We start from the raw sequence: 17,780 nt of genomic DNA, 5'->3' as shown, positions 1-17,780 counted from the left end.
TCTCCCCTTTATTGTCCACATGCAATCTACCAGGTGCACAGTCTCCTGCTGTCCTGACTTCCCTGGGTGACACAGGCCAGGCTCTGAAGATCTGCCCAATTACCAGGAGCACCCACCTAGGTCCACATCCTGAGCTTCATGCCCCATTATGCTGCTTCCATTTATATTGTAGTGAGGCTCTAAGGCCCTTATGTGGTTTACAACAGGCAGTGGACTTCTCTGTATAGATAACCCAAGCTAGAATAATGAAGGGAACAAAAGGAAAGTCCATATGCCAAAATTTGATCATTCAAATCTTTCTAAGGTGAAGTTAATAAAGCAGTTATAGGAGAACTCTAAAACTCATATGGTGGTGCATGCCTGTAATCCCAATGACTCAGGATCTCAAGTTCAAGGCCAGCCTCAGCAATCTAGTAAGACCCTGTCTCAAAATAAAAAGTAATGGGATGGGGATGTGGCTCAAGCGGTAGCGTGCTCACCTGGCATGAGTGCGGCCCGGGTTCGATCCTCAGCACCACATACAAACAAAGGTGTTATGCCCGCTGATAACTAAAAATAAATAAATAAATATTAAAATTCTCTCTCAAAAAAAAAAAAGTAAAAAAGGTCTGGGGATGTAGTTCAGTGGTAGAGCACCCCTGGGTGCAATACCTACTACTGCAAAAGAACAAAACAAAGCAAAAAAATCTCACATAGGGGATTCATCCCATTTAATTTCATCTGTGTCTCTTATTCCCCTCTTACATGCGGAGATTAATTTGTGGCTGTGAGGATAAAGAGAGCAAAGTAGTAGTATACCTTGAGCTAAATGCACTTTATTGCAATTGTCTACTTTCTTTATTTCCTCTGATGATCTATGAAATCCTTGAAAGCAAAGAGCCTAGCACTATGCAGGGTACTATGTAAATTCTCTGCCAGTGTGAGGCAGTACTGCTTTTTGTTGTTTAGAATACATTTTTTTAAATAGTTCTACAAAATAATTAACTGGTAAGAAAATGTTTTCTAATAATTGTTTTTCCTTTTCATTTTTTAAGCACTGGGGATTGAATCCAGGGGTGCTCTACCACTGAGCTACATCCCAGCCCTTTTTATTTTTTAATTTGAGATAGGTCTCACTAAGTTGCTCAGACTTACTGAGCTTACTGGCCTAAAACTTGTGATCCTCCTGTCTGAGCATTTCAAGTCTCTGGGGTTACAGGTATGTGCCACCATGTCTAGCTTCAAACAGTTCTTTAAAAATTATTGACTATGCCTTTGAGTAAACAGAGCATCTACCTTGTATTGATATTCTTCTGATACCTGGAGAAAATAGTGCATAATAACAATCACTTCTGTGCTATTATCTACCAGGTATTATTCTAAATGCCCTTATCTCTTTAATCCTCAGAAAAGCCTGAATCCCTTATTCCCACTTCAAATTCAAGGCAGCTGAGTGCAGGTGGATTAGTTATCCTGCCAGTTCTTGTTAGAGCCTCATTCAAATCCACCAGACAAGATGGAGTCCCCCACCCCTGTGGGCTTTTAACTGTGAAGAGCATTTTCTCTCTTAAACTCACATAATACCTCATTTAATCCTCACAACCACCCTGAGGCAGGTACTATTATTGTCTCTCTTTCAGAAAAGGAAAATGAAACTCAGGGGTGTCAAGTACAGTGGCTCAAGTTGTTTGGCTAATAAGTGGCAAAGGCAGAAATTGAGCCCAAGAAGACAGACTCTGAAATCCAAAGTTTAACCCACGGGCATGATGGTTTTCTCTGGATACACTCAGTTACAAGTAGTGGAAACAGATGCTCTTTGACTTACGATGGGGTTAAAATAAGGCCAAAATAAATTGAAAACACCCTAAGTAGAAATGCTTTTTTAAATCACACCTTGCCTACTAAACTTCCTGCTTAGCAACACAGCACACAGGAGAGAGTTGTTTCCCCTTCTGATTATGTGGCTTCTCTGCTCCTTCCCAGCCTCCTGAGAGGATGGTACTGCATGGTTCTAGCTTGAGAAATAATCTGATTTCAAAATCAAAAGTACATTTTCTGCTGATTTGGTATTGCTTTTCCACCATTGTAAAGTAAAACATCCCAAGTTGAACCTTGGCAAGGTGTGGACTTTCTTTTTTTTTTTTTTTTTTAAAGAGAGAGTGAGAGAGGAGAGAGAGAGAGAGAGAGAGAGAGAGAGAGAGAGAGAGAATTTTTAATATTTATTTTTTAGTTCTCGGCGGACACAACATCTTTGTTGGTATGTGGTGCTGAGGATCGAACCCGGGCCGCACGCATGCCAGGCGAGCGCGCTACCCGCTTGAGCCACATCCCCAGCCCAAGGTGCGGACTTTCTGTACAACCAGAAACTAATACTTGGAATCAGTCACCAGTGAGGGAGCAGGTAAGGGAGCCTGGCTCCAGGCTACTGAGAGGGGCCCCTCAGTCCTGCAGCGGTGGGCCTGGGGGTATTCGGCCTTATGTGTGAAAAGGTGAAGGTCAGGAGGCACCAAGTACCCCACAAGTGCTTCACAGAGGGTGAGAAGGACTGGTCAGCTCCACACCATTCAGATCTTTTGGCCTAGTTTAGGGGTCAAGGACACACAGCTTGCCCTGTGTTGAGGGAGGAGAGGACCTGTGGCTTCAATTTAGAGTGGGCCCTTAACCCCTCTGCCTCTCATGGGCGGGGGTTAGAGCATTTTATGAGTAATAGTTCATAAATAATAGTTATTTCTGCACTAAAAAGTTTTTGAGGTACTGGGGACTGAACCCAGGAACGTTCTACCATCCCTAGGAACCACACTCTCTTTTCAAATTTGAGACTGGGTCTCGCTAAATTTCCCAGGCTGACCTCCAACTTGTGTTCCTCCTGCTTCAGCCTCCTGAGTAGCTGGGATTACAATTCATCTTATATAAATGCACAAATCCTAAATTCACACATAGAGAAATGTCCATTATAGCATTAATAGTAATAAAAAATTTGAACAGCTTTTGGGAAAATGGTGAATTATGGTACAGTCATATCATGAAATAATAACAGAAGGGTAAGGCACATCTATAAGAACTGATAGAAAAGAATTTTGCAAAGTATGTACGGAAAAAAAGATTCAGAACAGTGTTTGTACCATTATCCTATTTGTGAGTGTATTTGGAGATGGTGTGCATATGAATATTAATCAAGATTTACAACAGGAGTACCTAATTAAAATGTTTTGGGGACAGAACTGAAAGCCAAGGAATAAATCTGGGGACAGAACCTAAGAAGAGCTAATAGGACCTCATTTTAAAGTATGGAATTGTAAAAAATTTAAAGATTAATTTCATGTCAATATCTTGATGTGGGAAGGAAACTGCCGGTGTTTGTGGCTAGACCAGCAGAAAATGCACTTTTCCCTCAGTATGTGTGGATATTAAGGAGCCCTCCCACCATATATACTAAGATCCCTGGGTGTTCAAGTCCCTTATATAAAATGGTACAGTATTTGCTTATATTCTATGCACAGACTCCCATACTTTAAATCACCTTCTGGTTATTTAAATACATAACACAGTGTAAAGTTATGTAAATAGTTGCTATCCTATGATGTTTAGTGGAACAGTGACAAGAAAACGTCAACATGTTTGGTACAGGTGCAATTTAAACGTGTGTGTGTGTGTGTGTGTGTGTGTGTGTGTGTGTGTGTGTGTTTCACATAGGATTGAACCCAGGGCCTCATGATGCTAAGAAAGCACTTTACCACTGAGCTTCAACCCCACATCCCTTGCCTTTTATTCCTTAGTTTTAGACAAGGTCTGGCTAAATTGCAGAGGCTGGGGTCAAAGTTACAATCCTCAGCCTCCCACAAATCGTTTTTGATTTGTCCTGAGTTGAAAGTTTAGATGCAGAACCCCCAAATTCAGAATGCCAGACTATAAAGCAAAAGGGGGAGTTATCCTCTTAATGGGGAAGCCATTGGGAGATTTTTTTTTTTTTGTACTGAAGCTTGAACCCAAGTATGCTTTACCCTGGAGCTACATCCCAGTCCTTATTTCTACTTCTTCTTCTTCTTCTTCTTCTTCTTCTTCTTCTTCTTCTTCTTCTTCTATTTTTTAAGGCTATAAAGCTTTAATATTAACAAGTTAAAAACAAAATAATTAACAATAAGCCAAATAATAGCAACAAAGGCAGACAATAAGGAGAGCGCTGGAGATGTAGCTCAGTGGTAGAGTACTTCCCTAGCACATGCAAGGTATTGGATTTGATCTCCAGTGACATGATTTCCCAGCTACTGAACCACATAGCCAGCCCACTGATACCTGCTGAGAAGCTGCAGTGTGCTGCCATGGAGCTGCAGAACAGTGGCTTGGGAGGGCTGAAGCACAGGTAGTGAAGCCTACATGTGCAGGGGCCATGCAGAGCCCGCCATGCCAACATGAGCCTGAGGCCCAGCTAGCCAGGGCTGTGGCAAGCCAGGGTGCACTGACCTGTTGTGCTTAGGCATTCCTGCCTGGGCCTGTGTGGGTACCTGGTCCACACAGCACTGCCGCCTGCAACACCAAGTATTCATGATGAGGTGATCTCAGCCTCCCGCTTCCCAACAAGCTGGGAGAAATGGAAGTGGAGCAGGCCTGAATGGGACTGCAAGGCTGACCAGTAGCACTGGTACATTTCCAACCCTGATTAGCATAAATTTGGACCCATAGCATTGACCCCAGTGCTATATAAACCCCTGGAATAGTATCCTCAGATGGACAACCTGCTATCAGGTCCTTTCTTGCCTTGTGAGACATCTGTTTTTATTCTTAAATAAATCCTACTTTTTTTCACTCTTGCCTTCCATTCTGTGAATTTCTCTCTTGGTATCTGTGAGATAAGAACCTGGAAAGATGTTGGCTGTGAGCTGCTGTGTCTGCTGCAACACTGGACTATGGAGGACATAGTCTACTGGGTATTTTTTTAATATATATTTTTTTAGTTGTCATTGGACCTTTATTTCATTTATTTATATGTGGTGCTGAGAACCAAACCCAGTGCCTCACATGTGCTAGGCTAGTGCTCTACTACTGAGCCCGAGTCCCAGCCCCAGCCCAGCATAGCTCACTTTTAAGGGCTGCAATACATTTTGAGGCTGTAGCGGTCTGCTGCTTATGCAGACACCACCAGCTCCAGCAGAAGCAGAGAAATCTTGGTTTCACTAGAAACACACACACACACACACACACACAGATTATTAAGGAAAACTATATTAAAATATAATTAGGCATTTAAAAATTGTGATACAACAATATAATATGCTCCTGTATTGATTATATTAAATAACAGACTAGTGATCCTAAGAACTACCTTAATTTCAAAATAATAACAAAATTTGGGCTGGGGATGTGGCTCAAGTGGTAGTGTGCTCGCCTGGCATGCGTGTGGCCCGCGTTCGATCCTCAGCACCACATACAAACAAAGATGTTGTGTCTGCCGAAAACTAAAAATAAAATATTAAAAAATTTTTAAAAAAGGTCCATTGATCATAACAAAAAATTAACAACAAAATAGTAACAAAATTAAAAATTATTTTAGAAATCTGAGACAACTGTAATGTAATATGAAAATGTCTGTGATTTCTTTTGGTGAAAAGCCACAGGGATTACAATACTACTTTATTCATGAATGAAATACTAAATTTCAGCTGGAGATTAATGAAAATAGGATACATTCAAGTCCATGGAGCCCCTTAGTGGTACTTAAAGCTACAGAACATTATGAAATCAACTAGTGTATAGATAGGAAGCACAAGGGCTCCAGGAGGAATCTCTGGGACATTGTGGCATTAGGTAGTTGGAGCAGAGGTGGAGAAGCTCAAAGGACACAGAGAACACTCCAGCCTTCAGGCAAGAGAGGACCAGGAGAGAATTTAAGATAAGAAAATGTCCTTGGGAGGGAGCAGAGCACTGCATTATCTACAATTCCTCTTGGGGTTAAATATGTATGTGGTCTATTTAGATTCTTCTCTACTGGATCATTCTCAGTGTTCTTTCAGTCATTTAGTTAATATTCTTTTTGAACTCAAATAATACACCAAGCAAGGAGTTCTAGGATCGGGGATTCTTATCTCTGCCAGGCATTCAGTATTCCTGGATTTAATCCTTGCAATAGCCCCACTATATATACATTATTGTTACTCCCGAGACATAGAATTGAGGCATGAGAGGAAATGGATGGAGCCTGGGTTTGGATCTAGCTGAGTCCTATATCTGAACCACCTTCCTGTAAACAAAACAAAGGCTCTGTCCTCCTGTGGCTTTTCTGTTACTGAGTCAGTGACCCATGAGTCCTCTAAACAGAAGTCAGTTCTCTAAATAAAATTATAAACAAAATCTCAGATTCTCCCTTGCCTGCACACTACCTCATGTCCCATGTCATGTCTCTATTTCACTGTTGTTCCCCGCTCCTTTAATAGTTTGACTAAAAAAAAAAAAAGGTTGGTGCTACTCTTGTGTCTTCTTACTCTCTGCCTCACCCCATGCAAACCAGCTCAGACTTTCCTACTTCTCTCAAGCTGCTCTTGTTAATAAAGACCCTCAGGCCTCTGTTTTGCAAAGCCCAGTGGCTACTTCTCACTGCTTATCTCTCAGCTCTAGTCCACTTTCTGGAAACCTGTCTTTGACTCATCACTCTCCTGGTTTTCTTCCTTCTTCACTGCTCTTTCCCAGCTTTGATGGCCTATATAAATAATAGTTCTCACCAGAATCATTCAAATCATTGTTGACAGAGAAAAAACTAGTCTGGGCCTCCCTTAGTCATTTTGAATCAGAATGGGTGGTCTGGGTATCCATTCTACCACTATTTTAAAATAAATTGTAGAAATCAACTTTTTTTGGTACAGATCAAAGTTTGTCTTTGACTTTACAAATTACTTTTTTCATAGATTTTTAAAATTACCATTTCAATATTAAAATTTAAAAATTACAAAAGTAATTTTATAGATTTTAAAGATAATTTTAAAGATGGAAATCAAGCAACAGATATAACAAATAGGTTCATGGTATTATGTTAGACTGTGGGTTAGTGCTTATGAAAAAAAAAGAAAAATTCGGTAGAAGATGTGGGTAGTTGGGAAGCTAGGGACAGGGTGCCTGGGATCTGTGTCTCTAGGGTGGCCCCCCTGGGTACAATCGTCTCTTGGTATCCTAGATGGGTGGGGATTGGTTTCAGGACCCACTGTAGATACCAGAACCTGAGATGCTCAAGTCCCTCACATAAAATCTCATAGTTTTTGCATAAAACCTATGCACATCCTCTCTTATGCTTTAAATCCTGTCCCAATTATGTACAATATCTCATACAATGTAAAAATGTCACAGAAGTAGTTGTGATATTGTCCTGTCTAGGGATAATGACAAGAAAGTTTATACATGTTTGGTCAGATGCAATTTTTTTCTAATATTTTCTTTTTTCTTCTTCTTTTTTTTTGGGGGGGGGCGGTTACTAGTGATTGAACTCAGGGCCACTCAACCACTGGGCCACATCCTCAGCCCTTTTTTGTATTTTATATAGAGACAGGGCCTCACTGAGTTGCTTAGTGCCTGGCCATTGATTGCTGAAGCTGGCTTTGAACTCGTGATCCTCCTGCCTCAGCCTCCAGAATCACTGAGATTTCAGGTGTGCGCCACTGCACCGGTATCTAATACATTCTTTTTAAAATTAATTAATTTAGTTTTTCTAATATTTTTGATCTGTGTGATCAAATCTTTACACATGAAACCCAGGGAAATAGAAGGCCTGACTACATCTATGGTTGAGAAGTCACTGGGAAAAGCTATTAAAAACGCCCTAAGGCAGGAGCAGGAAGGTGTAGGAAGAGCTGCAGGTTGGTCAGGGAGGAGGAGCTTCAGGGAGCAGGCAGAGGAGGAGGTCAAGACTGTGGAGGGCCCTGCAGGGTGTGGCATGATTGCACTTTCATTTTGTTTTGTTTTTGCTGTGCTGGGATGGAACAGAACGCAGGGCCTTGCACATGCTAGGCAAGGGCTCTACCACTGAGCTGCACCTTGATGTACATTTTTAAAATGTTGCTCTGAGGTTGTGGAAAACTAACTGAACCCATTTCTTCTCAGTAGATGTACTTCTAGGGCCACCTTCTGCTTTTGATTAGCTTAAGCAAACCTAATCAATTCTAAATACTGGCCCTGTCAGGCCTTGTTAAAGGTGATGTCAGATCTTTATTGTCCCCTAGTAGCCCTCATTTATCTTTATTTTGATCCATGTCACCCTCAGCTTTCAACTTGGTATTCCTGGTGGGTTCCAGTTAGAGCTTATCCTTTTCAGAAAAGAATTTATTTCAATTTATTACAGTACATCTGTTTCTTATGAATAATAAATTTTATGCATGTTTATAAATGTGGCTTTCCCATATTTGTTTTCATCCACTCCTGTAGGCCTGATAAATGCTGTAGGAAAACTTCATTCTGACAGTATAACTAAGGTATAATTTTATTATATTTTCTTAACCTCTGTCACTCAATGAGGAAGCAAAATAGAATTTATGTGGCTGGAAAAACAAGGTGGCAGAGATTTATTTATTATGTCATACTTCAAGAAAGTGTTAGTATTTATTGGACTAAAATGTAAACATGCAAAATGGTCTCTAATTGGAGCCTGGTTGGTATCATGTGGCTAGGAAGGTGGAGCCCTAGAGACTGCTCTGATTTAAAAAACAAAGGATAAAATGTCAAAGGGAAAAGATGACATTGGGAAAAGAGAATTCTCAACCTTAATCAGAAGAGACCAGTGGTTGAGCTCTCTGGCTGATCCAGAAATTAATGCCTTATCTATGGAGTCAGACTTGAATTCCTAAGCACATTCTCCCTGATTATTTACTGCTGTTGCAGCAAAAAGGCAAATAATTTTCAAGAGCTTTGGAATCCACTCCCCACCCTTCCACCCTCTGAGACCGATTCTCAGTCTGTTGACTAGGCTGGTCTTGAGCTGAAGTGATGGTCTTGCCTCTCAAGTAGCTTGGACTACAGGTGTGCCCCATTGTACCTGGCAATTGGCCTTCTCTTAACTCACCTCTGTGCTGTCTTCAAATTATTGCCTTTACCTGTCTGAAGTTTTGTAAAACTTATTTGTCCTTAAGGTACAGGATATACTGAATTGATCCCTTTAGTATATTCCATAATACTTTGTATTCACACAAATGGTTCACTTAGTAAGAGCCTATGATCTACCAGGCCCCACAGACTACTGTTGTAAGTGTTTCATTTATTCTTATTAATGGTATGGTACAAATATGGCTCTTAGTCCATTTTTCAGATGAGAAAAGTGAAGCCCAGATTACTAATGGCAATAAGCCAAGCTCCTAACCCCTTCATGAATGGTTTTGGTCATATTGTGTCTTGTACCATTGTTATTTGTTTATACTTCTGATATTTCCACGGGGTGATGAACTTCTTGAGAAAACAGGGCAATGTTATTTTGTCTTTAAGCTCTCTACAGTTCCTGGAATAGCCTCCTATGCATAGGAGGGGCACAGTAACTATGGGGTAGAGTGAATGGTACTCAGGGTGCTACTTTGAATTTCCAAGTTATTCACACCCTCCAACAAAGGATATTTTAATAAAAAATGTGAAAGAAATAAAGGAAAGCAAAAGATTGCCCCAAAACTCCGTTCATCTTGGTTCTAAAGCTAAGTCACAAAGCAATGAAGAAGGAGACACATCTATGGGGCATGGCGGGGGGTGGGTTCCCTTGGGAAGGGGTTCTCTAACATCTGATTCAAGAGTCCTTCCCTATGAAGTTGTGTTGAAATACAGTCCCAATTTATAGATTAAAATGCTACTAATACTGGCAAGGTGCTGCAATTCGGTTGCCTGGAGATGACAGACTTTGTTAATCCAGTAATGCCCAGTATTGTTTAGTGAAACTGGATCTGGGAGGGGCTTCCTTCCTTCCTTTGTCCTTCCTTCCTTCCCTTCCTTCTTCTTGCACTGGGGATTGAACCTAGGGGTGCTTTACCACTGAGCTATATACCCAGCCTTTTATTATTTTTAATTTTCAGAGAAGGTCTTACTAAGTTGCTAAGGCCGACCTTGAACTTGTGATCCTCCCGCCTCAGCCTCCTGAGTCACTGGGATTTCAGGGATGCACCACCATTCCTGGCTCTTTGATCTTCAAGATCAGTGAAAGGCTGGGAGAGCTCTCCATGGCATTTACTCCATGTGTGCACCAGCAGTTGTAAGTAGCTGCCTGCAGGTATTATGGTGCCAACCTTAATAGAATCCTTGTCTTAAATTAGCCAGGAAATTATCTCTGCTTTCCTTTATAGATTTGATATATATGTATGTATACATTCTTTGTTTTGCTTGTATTTGAAGTTTGTAGGAATGGTATCATAACTGCCTGTATTCATCTGAAACTCGTTACTTTTTTTTTTTCTCCTCAACATCACTTCCTAGATCCAATTTTTCCATGTTGAGGCTTGTAGCTATCATCCAGTTATTTTTATGCTCCCTGTTATTCAATTGTATCCATTTACCACGTTAGTTTGCAGCCTTCTGTTGATGGACTTTTGAATGGGTTCGGTACTTTATACCAGGAACAATGCTGCTAAGAACTTCTTTGAGTGTTTTTGACTGAGTGAATAGCATGTGCCTGTAGTCCCTTCCTTTGTGAGGCAGGAAGATCACAAGTTTGAGGCCAGTCCTACTTAGTGAGAATCTGTCTCAAAATAAAAAAATCAAAAGGGCTGGGGATGTAGCTAAATGGTAAAGCATCCCTGAGTTCAGTCCCCAGTACCACAAACAAAACAAAACAAAACAAAAACACCTCAAACCCCCAAAGAAATAAATTTTTGGAGAACAGGTACAAGAATTCTTAGGGTATATATTTAGAAAAGAAATTAATGTAGTTCAACTTTTCAAGATAGTGCATGATTGTTTTCCACATTTGCAAATATGGAGGGGGCAGGGGAAGGAAGAAGGATGGAGTGAGGCGGGTGGGGATAAGAGGTAGAGCAGATTCAGGACATTTTAGATACAGGCAGACTCTCTAGAGTGGGCCTGAGCTGAGTGCTGAAAAACTGAAAGACTGGAGCAGGGCAGGAGGGGAAATTAGTAATGCAGCAAGAGAAAACTGGGAAAGCCAGGTTAAAGCACTTTATTTCATTCAATGTGATAGGAAGCTACTAGATGATTTTAAGGTGGAGTGGATGTGATTTGATTTGTGATTTATAAGTAACATTCTGGCTGTTCTGTAGATACTGGGTTAGTGCTGGAAGTGGAGGAACTTAGAGCCTATCCTGTCAGTTCAAGAACCCGGGAACCCATCAGGGAGCAGCCTGAGTTGGGGGCTAGAGAGCAGGTACATGTGGTAGGGAGAGGTACCCACTGTAGCAGCAGAGGGGGGCTGAGAAGTAAAGGCAAGCATCAAGGCTAACTCAGAGTCCTTCAAGCCTGTTCAAACTCCCTCCTAATTTCTTCTCAAGTGTGCATGCCATTTTCCATTTCACTACCCTGATCTCATTATCTCTCACCTTGACCATGACTACCTCTTCCCTGGGCCTCAAGTCTGCTCTCTTCCCCTCCCTTCCTCAACCTCCACATGGCTGAAAAGAATATTTTTCTAGGGGCCTGGGTGTGTAGTTCAGTGGTGTAAGGCTTTGGGTTCAATCCCCAGCACAGACAGACAGACAGACAGATACACACACACACACACACACACAAACACACAAAAGATAAGTCCTCCCCTCCAATCAATGATTTTTCGTAAACAAAACTAATATCATTACTCCTCCTTAAAATTCTTAGGTGATTCCCTAAATGCCCTTAGAGCAAAGCCATTTTTCTTTGGGATAGGGAAAGCATTTATAATATTAAATATATTTAATGTTATATGATATACATGGAACCCTCATTTAATCCCTTCTACAATCCCATGCAAAGTGATTATCCCTATTGTATGGGGAGAGTGGCTGAATTCTTTCCTCCCTCCCTCCCTCCCTCCCTCCCTTCCTTCCTCCTTCTCCTCCTCCTCTTCCCATTCTCCTATTTCTCCCCTCTCTCCCCTGCTCTGGCTCTGAGGATCCCTTCATTTGGGCACTTGAGAACTCTAGTCTGAGAGCTCCACTTTGATATCCCTGCATTCCAGAGCCCACTCTAATTCTTGCTACTTCTCCCAACCCTGCTTCCCTCTCTGCCACCAACAGAGTTACCTGGAGCCAGGTCTGAGGGCTTTTGAGAACTGCTTTTTTTAAAAAATTTTTTTTATTAGTTGCTCAAAACATTACAATGATCTTGACATATCATACATTTGATTCAAATGAGTATGAATTCTTATTTTTCCACATGTACAGATTACAGGATCACATGGGTTTTATAGCAGAATACAATTGAGAACTGCTTTTTACAGATTCCAGATTCTCCTAGATGGGTTGCTATTTTTTTAGGAATCTCATGAACTAGACTATAAATACTGTTTACCACAGGGTAGAATTGAAACCACAGGGTAGAATTGAAACCACAGATTGGCTGTGGAGAAGGTCTTGGAAAAAGTCAGTAAATGAGTCAGTTGACCACATGGAAAGTACAGTGAAGACTTTGTATACTTCATTTTATTGTTTTATATAAATTGAGTGCTCTAAATCTTTATATTAGAAAGTTCACAATAATCTTAGGTATATGTGTGTGTATGTGTACAGCACATATGGACTTGTTTGGAGAGACCCAGTGGTTAAATATTAACCAGCAATAGCATTGTAAGCTAAATAATATGGTGGTAAATATCATTATGAGGATATGTGGACACTTTCTTAGATGTGCTTTGAGAAATCATTCACAAAAATAATCTCCAATAGGGCTGGTGTGCTGATGCACATCTGTAATCCCAAGTACTCAGGAAGCTGAGGCAGGAGGATCACAAATTTGAGGCCAGCCTCAGCATTTTAGTAAGACCCTGCCTCAAAATTAAAGAAAAACCAAAACAAAAAATGCCTGGGGATGTGGCTTAGGGTTAAACACCCCAGGTTTCAATCGCCTATAAATTGCCTGTATGAGAAAAAGAAAAAAAAAAAAAACAACCCTAACAACAAATTTTTTTTCTTTGGTCTCTGTCCACAGAGTGGTATCTGTAAATAAAACCTATGATTGTGAGCCACATATGTAACCTGAATTTGCTTACAAAGCAGGTCTCAGTGACATTTTGCTGACCTTGCCCCACATGTTGCCCCCCACATTCCCTAATTTCCCCCTTGATTTTTCTGGGGATTCCTAGGACGTGTCACCAATCCCAATTCCCGGTAAGGCCCTTCAAAGCTTTCCTTGCTTTTAAGGAAGTTCAGCCTCATACTAAGTGAGCTCCTTTCTCAGTCTCTTCTCCTTAGGCCCTTTGCTCTTTCTTTCTTTCTTTCTTTCTTTCTTTCTTTCTTTCTTTCTTTCTTTCTTTCTTTCTTTCTTTCTTTCTTTCTTTCTTTCTTCCTTCCTTCCTTCCTTCCTTCCTTCCTTCCTTCCTTCCTTCCTTTCTTCCTTCCTTCCTTTCTTTCTCTCTCTCCCCCTTCCTTTCCCTCCCTTCCCCCCCCCCTCTCTTTCATACCAGGAATTGGACCCATGGTTGCTTTACCACTGAGCCACATCCCCAGCGCTTTTTATTTTATTTTTTATTTACATACGTTCTTGCAACATTGCTTAGAGCCATGCTAACTTTCTGAGCTTGGCCTCAAACTGTGATCCTCCTACCTCGGCCTCCAGAGTCACTGGACTATAGGCATATGTCACTGTGCTTGGTTAAGGGCCTTTGCATTTTCACGATTTCTGCCCAAGGACTTTTCCTCTTGCCCTTGGAAAATGCTGACCACTGTCCTTTCTAGCCTCAGCATTTGTCACTTCCCCAGGAACAGCATCCTTGACCTTTCCTCCAGTATCTTTCAAAACATCTTCTACTCTGTCACATGCTGCTTACTAATGATGTACCCCTTATACATCCGTGTAGTTGTCTAATATCAACTCATCTTTGAACTCTCAGTGACTTGAAAGCTGGCTTTGCCATTGCTGCTTACTTGGCACTGGCACAGTACCTAGCACTGGGAAATAAATGTTTGTTACTTTTATTGGATAGTGAGGATTGAACCCAGGGGCACTGTACCACTGAACTACATTCCCAGCTCTTTTCATTTTTTGAGACAGAGTCTCACTAAGTTGCCCAGGCTGGCCTACAACTTGCAATCCTCTGCCTCAGCCTCTGGAGTTGCTGGGATTACAGACATGGGTCACAGCACCCAGCTAACATTTGTTACTTGATCAGTCAGATATGTCCCTCATTGTGACCACGAGATCCGATGGAGGCATCCCTGTGTGGGTTCCTTGAGCAAGTGATCATTACAGGCGATTTTACTTATGCCTGGTTAAGTACCTTGCAGTCTCCTGAAGGGTGAAAAAAAAGTCCAGGAGACAGGAGAGGGTGTACCTGCGAGGAAGCCCCAGGGGACTTCTGGAGCAATGGCATGTCCTGTCCTTGATCTAGGTGGTGGTGACATGTGAAAACTTGTGGAGTATATAAATGTTATGTCTCAATTGCAAAAATAATAGGCAGTAGTACAGTGCGCAGGTCATCTGAGCTCAGGACTTGTTAGTTGCGGAGCAGGCTGAACAAATGTTAGCTAAAGGGTGGACTAAACACTTGACCCTCATCCATCTGGTTCCTTATGGCTTGTTTGCATCAAGGCTGAACATTCAACCCCACTCAAGGCTGAACACTGGATGCCCAACTCTTTGGTGCAAAGGAAACCCACATCTGACCCCTGACCCGTCTGCCTGAAGGCAGAAGATGACACCCTTAGCAACTACTGTATGATCCAATCACTGTACGCCAATAAGACCAAAAGACCCCATTAATTTTGGCTATAAAAACTCTCTCCTGCCGGGCCACCCTCTTTTGCTCTCTCTTTCTTCTCTCTCTCTTTGTTTTTCTTTTCTCTTCCTTCCTTGTTAATCAGACACCACCGCAATAAAAATCTCTTGGTCTCTCTAAGTGTCCTGGTCACTTTCCTTTCATCTAGTACTGAAACCCAGGAAGAGGGTGAAAACCCACTTTTGGGTCCTTCTTCCTTCGGACGTGCCAGTCACCAGATGACCTGAACCCATTTTCTTGACCTCCAGAACTACATCCACCACCGACCTTCGATTGGTGAGTTTCCCCTTTCTGGAGTCCTAAACCCAATGGTGGTGTCGGGAGGATTTGACCTTTTCGCCCACCTTTGGGGAGGAAAACACCCCATCACAGCCTTCAAGGCCATGATGGTCCTCATGGACTCCCTCCTTGGGCAGATTTGACTCTTGGGTTCAAAATTCCTTCCTTCCCTCTTCCCTGGCATAGACCTCATACATCATCTTCAAAGGACTTTCAAGAACACATAACAGAGAGGAAAATCACATCCCAACTAGACCTTCATGATCTAGGTGACCCTCATAAAGTCTTTTCACCTTTAAGACTCGGCTGCTAGAGATATGCTTACCCTCCCCTTCCATTTTCCTTCTCCAGCCCTGGGAGTCTCCAGCCTCTCCAGGAGGATTCCCAAAAAGCCTTGGTCAAGGTCTCCCATGGCCCTGGCCCTGTCCACGATGGAAGCCTCAACAATCAGGATTTAGTGATGACCAATCTCTGCAGCTCGAACCTGCCACTAGGCAGTGCCTGATTTTTGGCTCTAGCAGGGATGCTCCTTTTGACAATAAATCAGCTCCCTCCTCTCCCCATATAATGTTTGCAAGATGGGCAATACATCCTCTATGCCTGCTGACTCTCCCTCACAACGTCTCTTAGACAACCTCAAGACTCTCTCCTTGACACCAGACATCAAACCCCCAAATTGATTAAATATAGCACCCAGGATTGGCCTAATTATCCCCTAGACAACCAAAGCAAATGACCCCCTTTTGGATCTCTGGATCCCTCCATTCTAAGGGGTCTCTACAACTACTCAGAGCATTCAAAAAAGTGGATAAACATCCCCTATATCCAAGCTTTCTTCTTGCTCTGATCCAAGCCTGCTCTCTGCACCTCTTGAAAACCTCTACAAATTCTTCTAGCTTGCAAACCAATCCCCCCAACCACTGACCCCCAACCTTCTCTTCCTCTGGACTCATCCACTACTTTGGACCCTGCTAATGAACCTCCACTCTATTGCCTGGCTTAAATAGGTCGTCACCCTTAACCTTCTGCCCCAGCCCCTCCACCATCACCCTGCCTCAACAACATGCTTTCTCCCCTCCAATTACTAGATCAAAACCTACACCATTGTCCTTCCACAAACTGTTGCCCCCTTGTGTGAGGTAGCAGGTACTAAAGAATCCCTCCATCCACTCACTCCTGTCTTCTCCTGTCTGTGACCACACCTGGTCCCACCAGGCCCCCTTACTGGCTAACCCAAAGCTCAAATGAGCTGAGGAGGGCCCTCAGACCCCTATCTTATATCTGGTGAAAATAGCCTTTAAAGTTGCTTTGTCATCACTGAAAACCAGGTTACTAAGAAGTTAAAGTCAATACAGGTTTTTTGGGATATTCGCTCCCGTCCTCCCTTCTGCTCTATCTATTCTACTGCTCAAGTTTTCCTTGCTAGGGAAAGTCCCAAACCCCTTTCCCATTATTTTTTTTACATCTCCTTCCTAATTCTAAAGTCTACCTGAGCTGCTCTCACCCCCACCTTCCTGTCTCCCCCCGACCCCCAAGCCCACAGAAAAGTCTTAACTGACCTTCTCCAGAAATCTTCACCATGGCTGATTTTAGGACTATCAGCAAAAGAGTCTCTATAACAAAATTTAATGTAGATAAACTTCCTCTTTTTGTGTTGCTCGGTTTTACTTGGCCACTTGCCTGGAAAAATCAGTAATCCAGATGCTAGACACCTCCTCCCTAGTTTTTCACAAAAATATGTAAACAAGCCCTCTGGCCTTGAGCTGGGGATTCCTAAGATAAGCGAAGTTACCTGTTGGGCTCCATGGTAACTGCTGGCAGGGGAGGAAACAAAGAGAAGAAAAAGCTCTCTCCTTCTCAGGTGTCCTTAAAGTGTTAACTTGCTCAGAACAGTGGAAAAAAAAGAACTGCCTTTATGTGAACTTCTGCAGACTATGAACTTCTGAGTCCCTCCTCTTACATGCTGGGTATAAATTTCCAAAACTACCTGAACTTGGGGTTCAGGAGATTGATTGATTGATTGATTGCAGCAGAAGCTGTGACCTCTGAGCCTGGCTGCAGCCAGATATAACTGTTTCCCCATCTTCAGTGCTATCTGTGGTGCCTTGCCTTGTCCATCCCTACAACAGTATAATTCTATGTACTTAAACCTGTTTAGGTTTCCATGAAATGGTAAACAGATGTGATTAACTGTGTACTGTAAATAACAAAATATGTCTTTTTAAAATGGAATAATTTGCCTAAATTCAGAAATTTACAAGGATTGTCTCAAAATGTGAATAAAAAGGGGTTAACAGATGAAGAAGAGAAATTAGTGTTACCGCTGTTGACTGGTGACGAGTTCTTGCTTCCCAGATGTTGAAGAATAACATCAAAGAAGCATGCCGAGGCAAGGTCAGAGTAGAGATTAGAAATTTATTAAAGGACAGAAGAAAAGACCTCCCGGAGGAAGAAGGGGACCCAGGAGGTGGAATCCATGGAAGTGCGGTTGTTTCCCCTTTTTATAGTTCTTTCAGTGATGGAATGTAGGTTGGAAAGCCCCAGGGGTGGGACACAGGTGGGCCAAAGAAGTAGTCTGAGCAGGAAGGACTTCATTATCACTTCTTTGTGATGGGCTATCTTCAAATCTGCTGGGGGCTATTCATTAATACTTCTT

At 42.1% G+C, this 17,780-nt stretch overlaps 1 protein-coding gene across 6 annotated transcripts in view; it reads right to left on the bottom strand.

Moving 5' to 3' along the window:
• LOC101974187 (solute carrier family 28 member 3) overlaps positions 1 to 16,804 on the bottom strand; it is a 117,618-nt gene extending 100,814 nt beyond the window's left edge. For 3 of the 6 annotated variants that reach the window (XR_013438023.1, XM_078047397.1, XM_078047402.1), the window contains exon 1: positions 16,684 to 16,804. Coding sequence is in view for 3 of the 6 variants with exons in the window: in XM_078047397.1 (XP_077903523.1) it covers positions 16,684 to 16,705 (22 nt within the window). In the remaining 3 variants the exon portion in view is untranslated. Of the gene's footprint in view, positions 1 to 479; positions 550 to 16,683 lie in introns of those variants that run through there. The other 3 variants (XM_078047400.1, XM_078047401.1, XM_078047398.1) reach the window with 3 other exon arrangements.
• Positions 16,805 to 17,780: the final 976 nt, after the last annotated feature.

Source organism: Ictidomys tridecemlineatus, chromosome 4 (genome assembly GCF_052094955.1).
Source record: "Ictidomys tridecemlineatus isolate mIctTri1 chromosome 4, mIctTri1.hap1, whole genome shotgun sequence".
In the NCBI taxonomy this organism is placed as follows: Eukaryota; Metazoa; Chordata; class Mammalia; order Rodentia; family Sciuridae; genus Ictidomys; species Ictidomys tridecemlineatus.
This window is presented reverse-complemented; position numbering and strand designations above follow the sequence as displayed.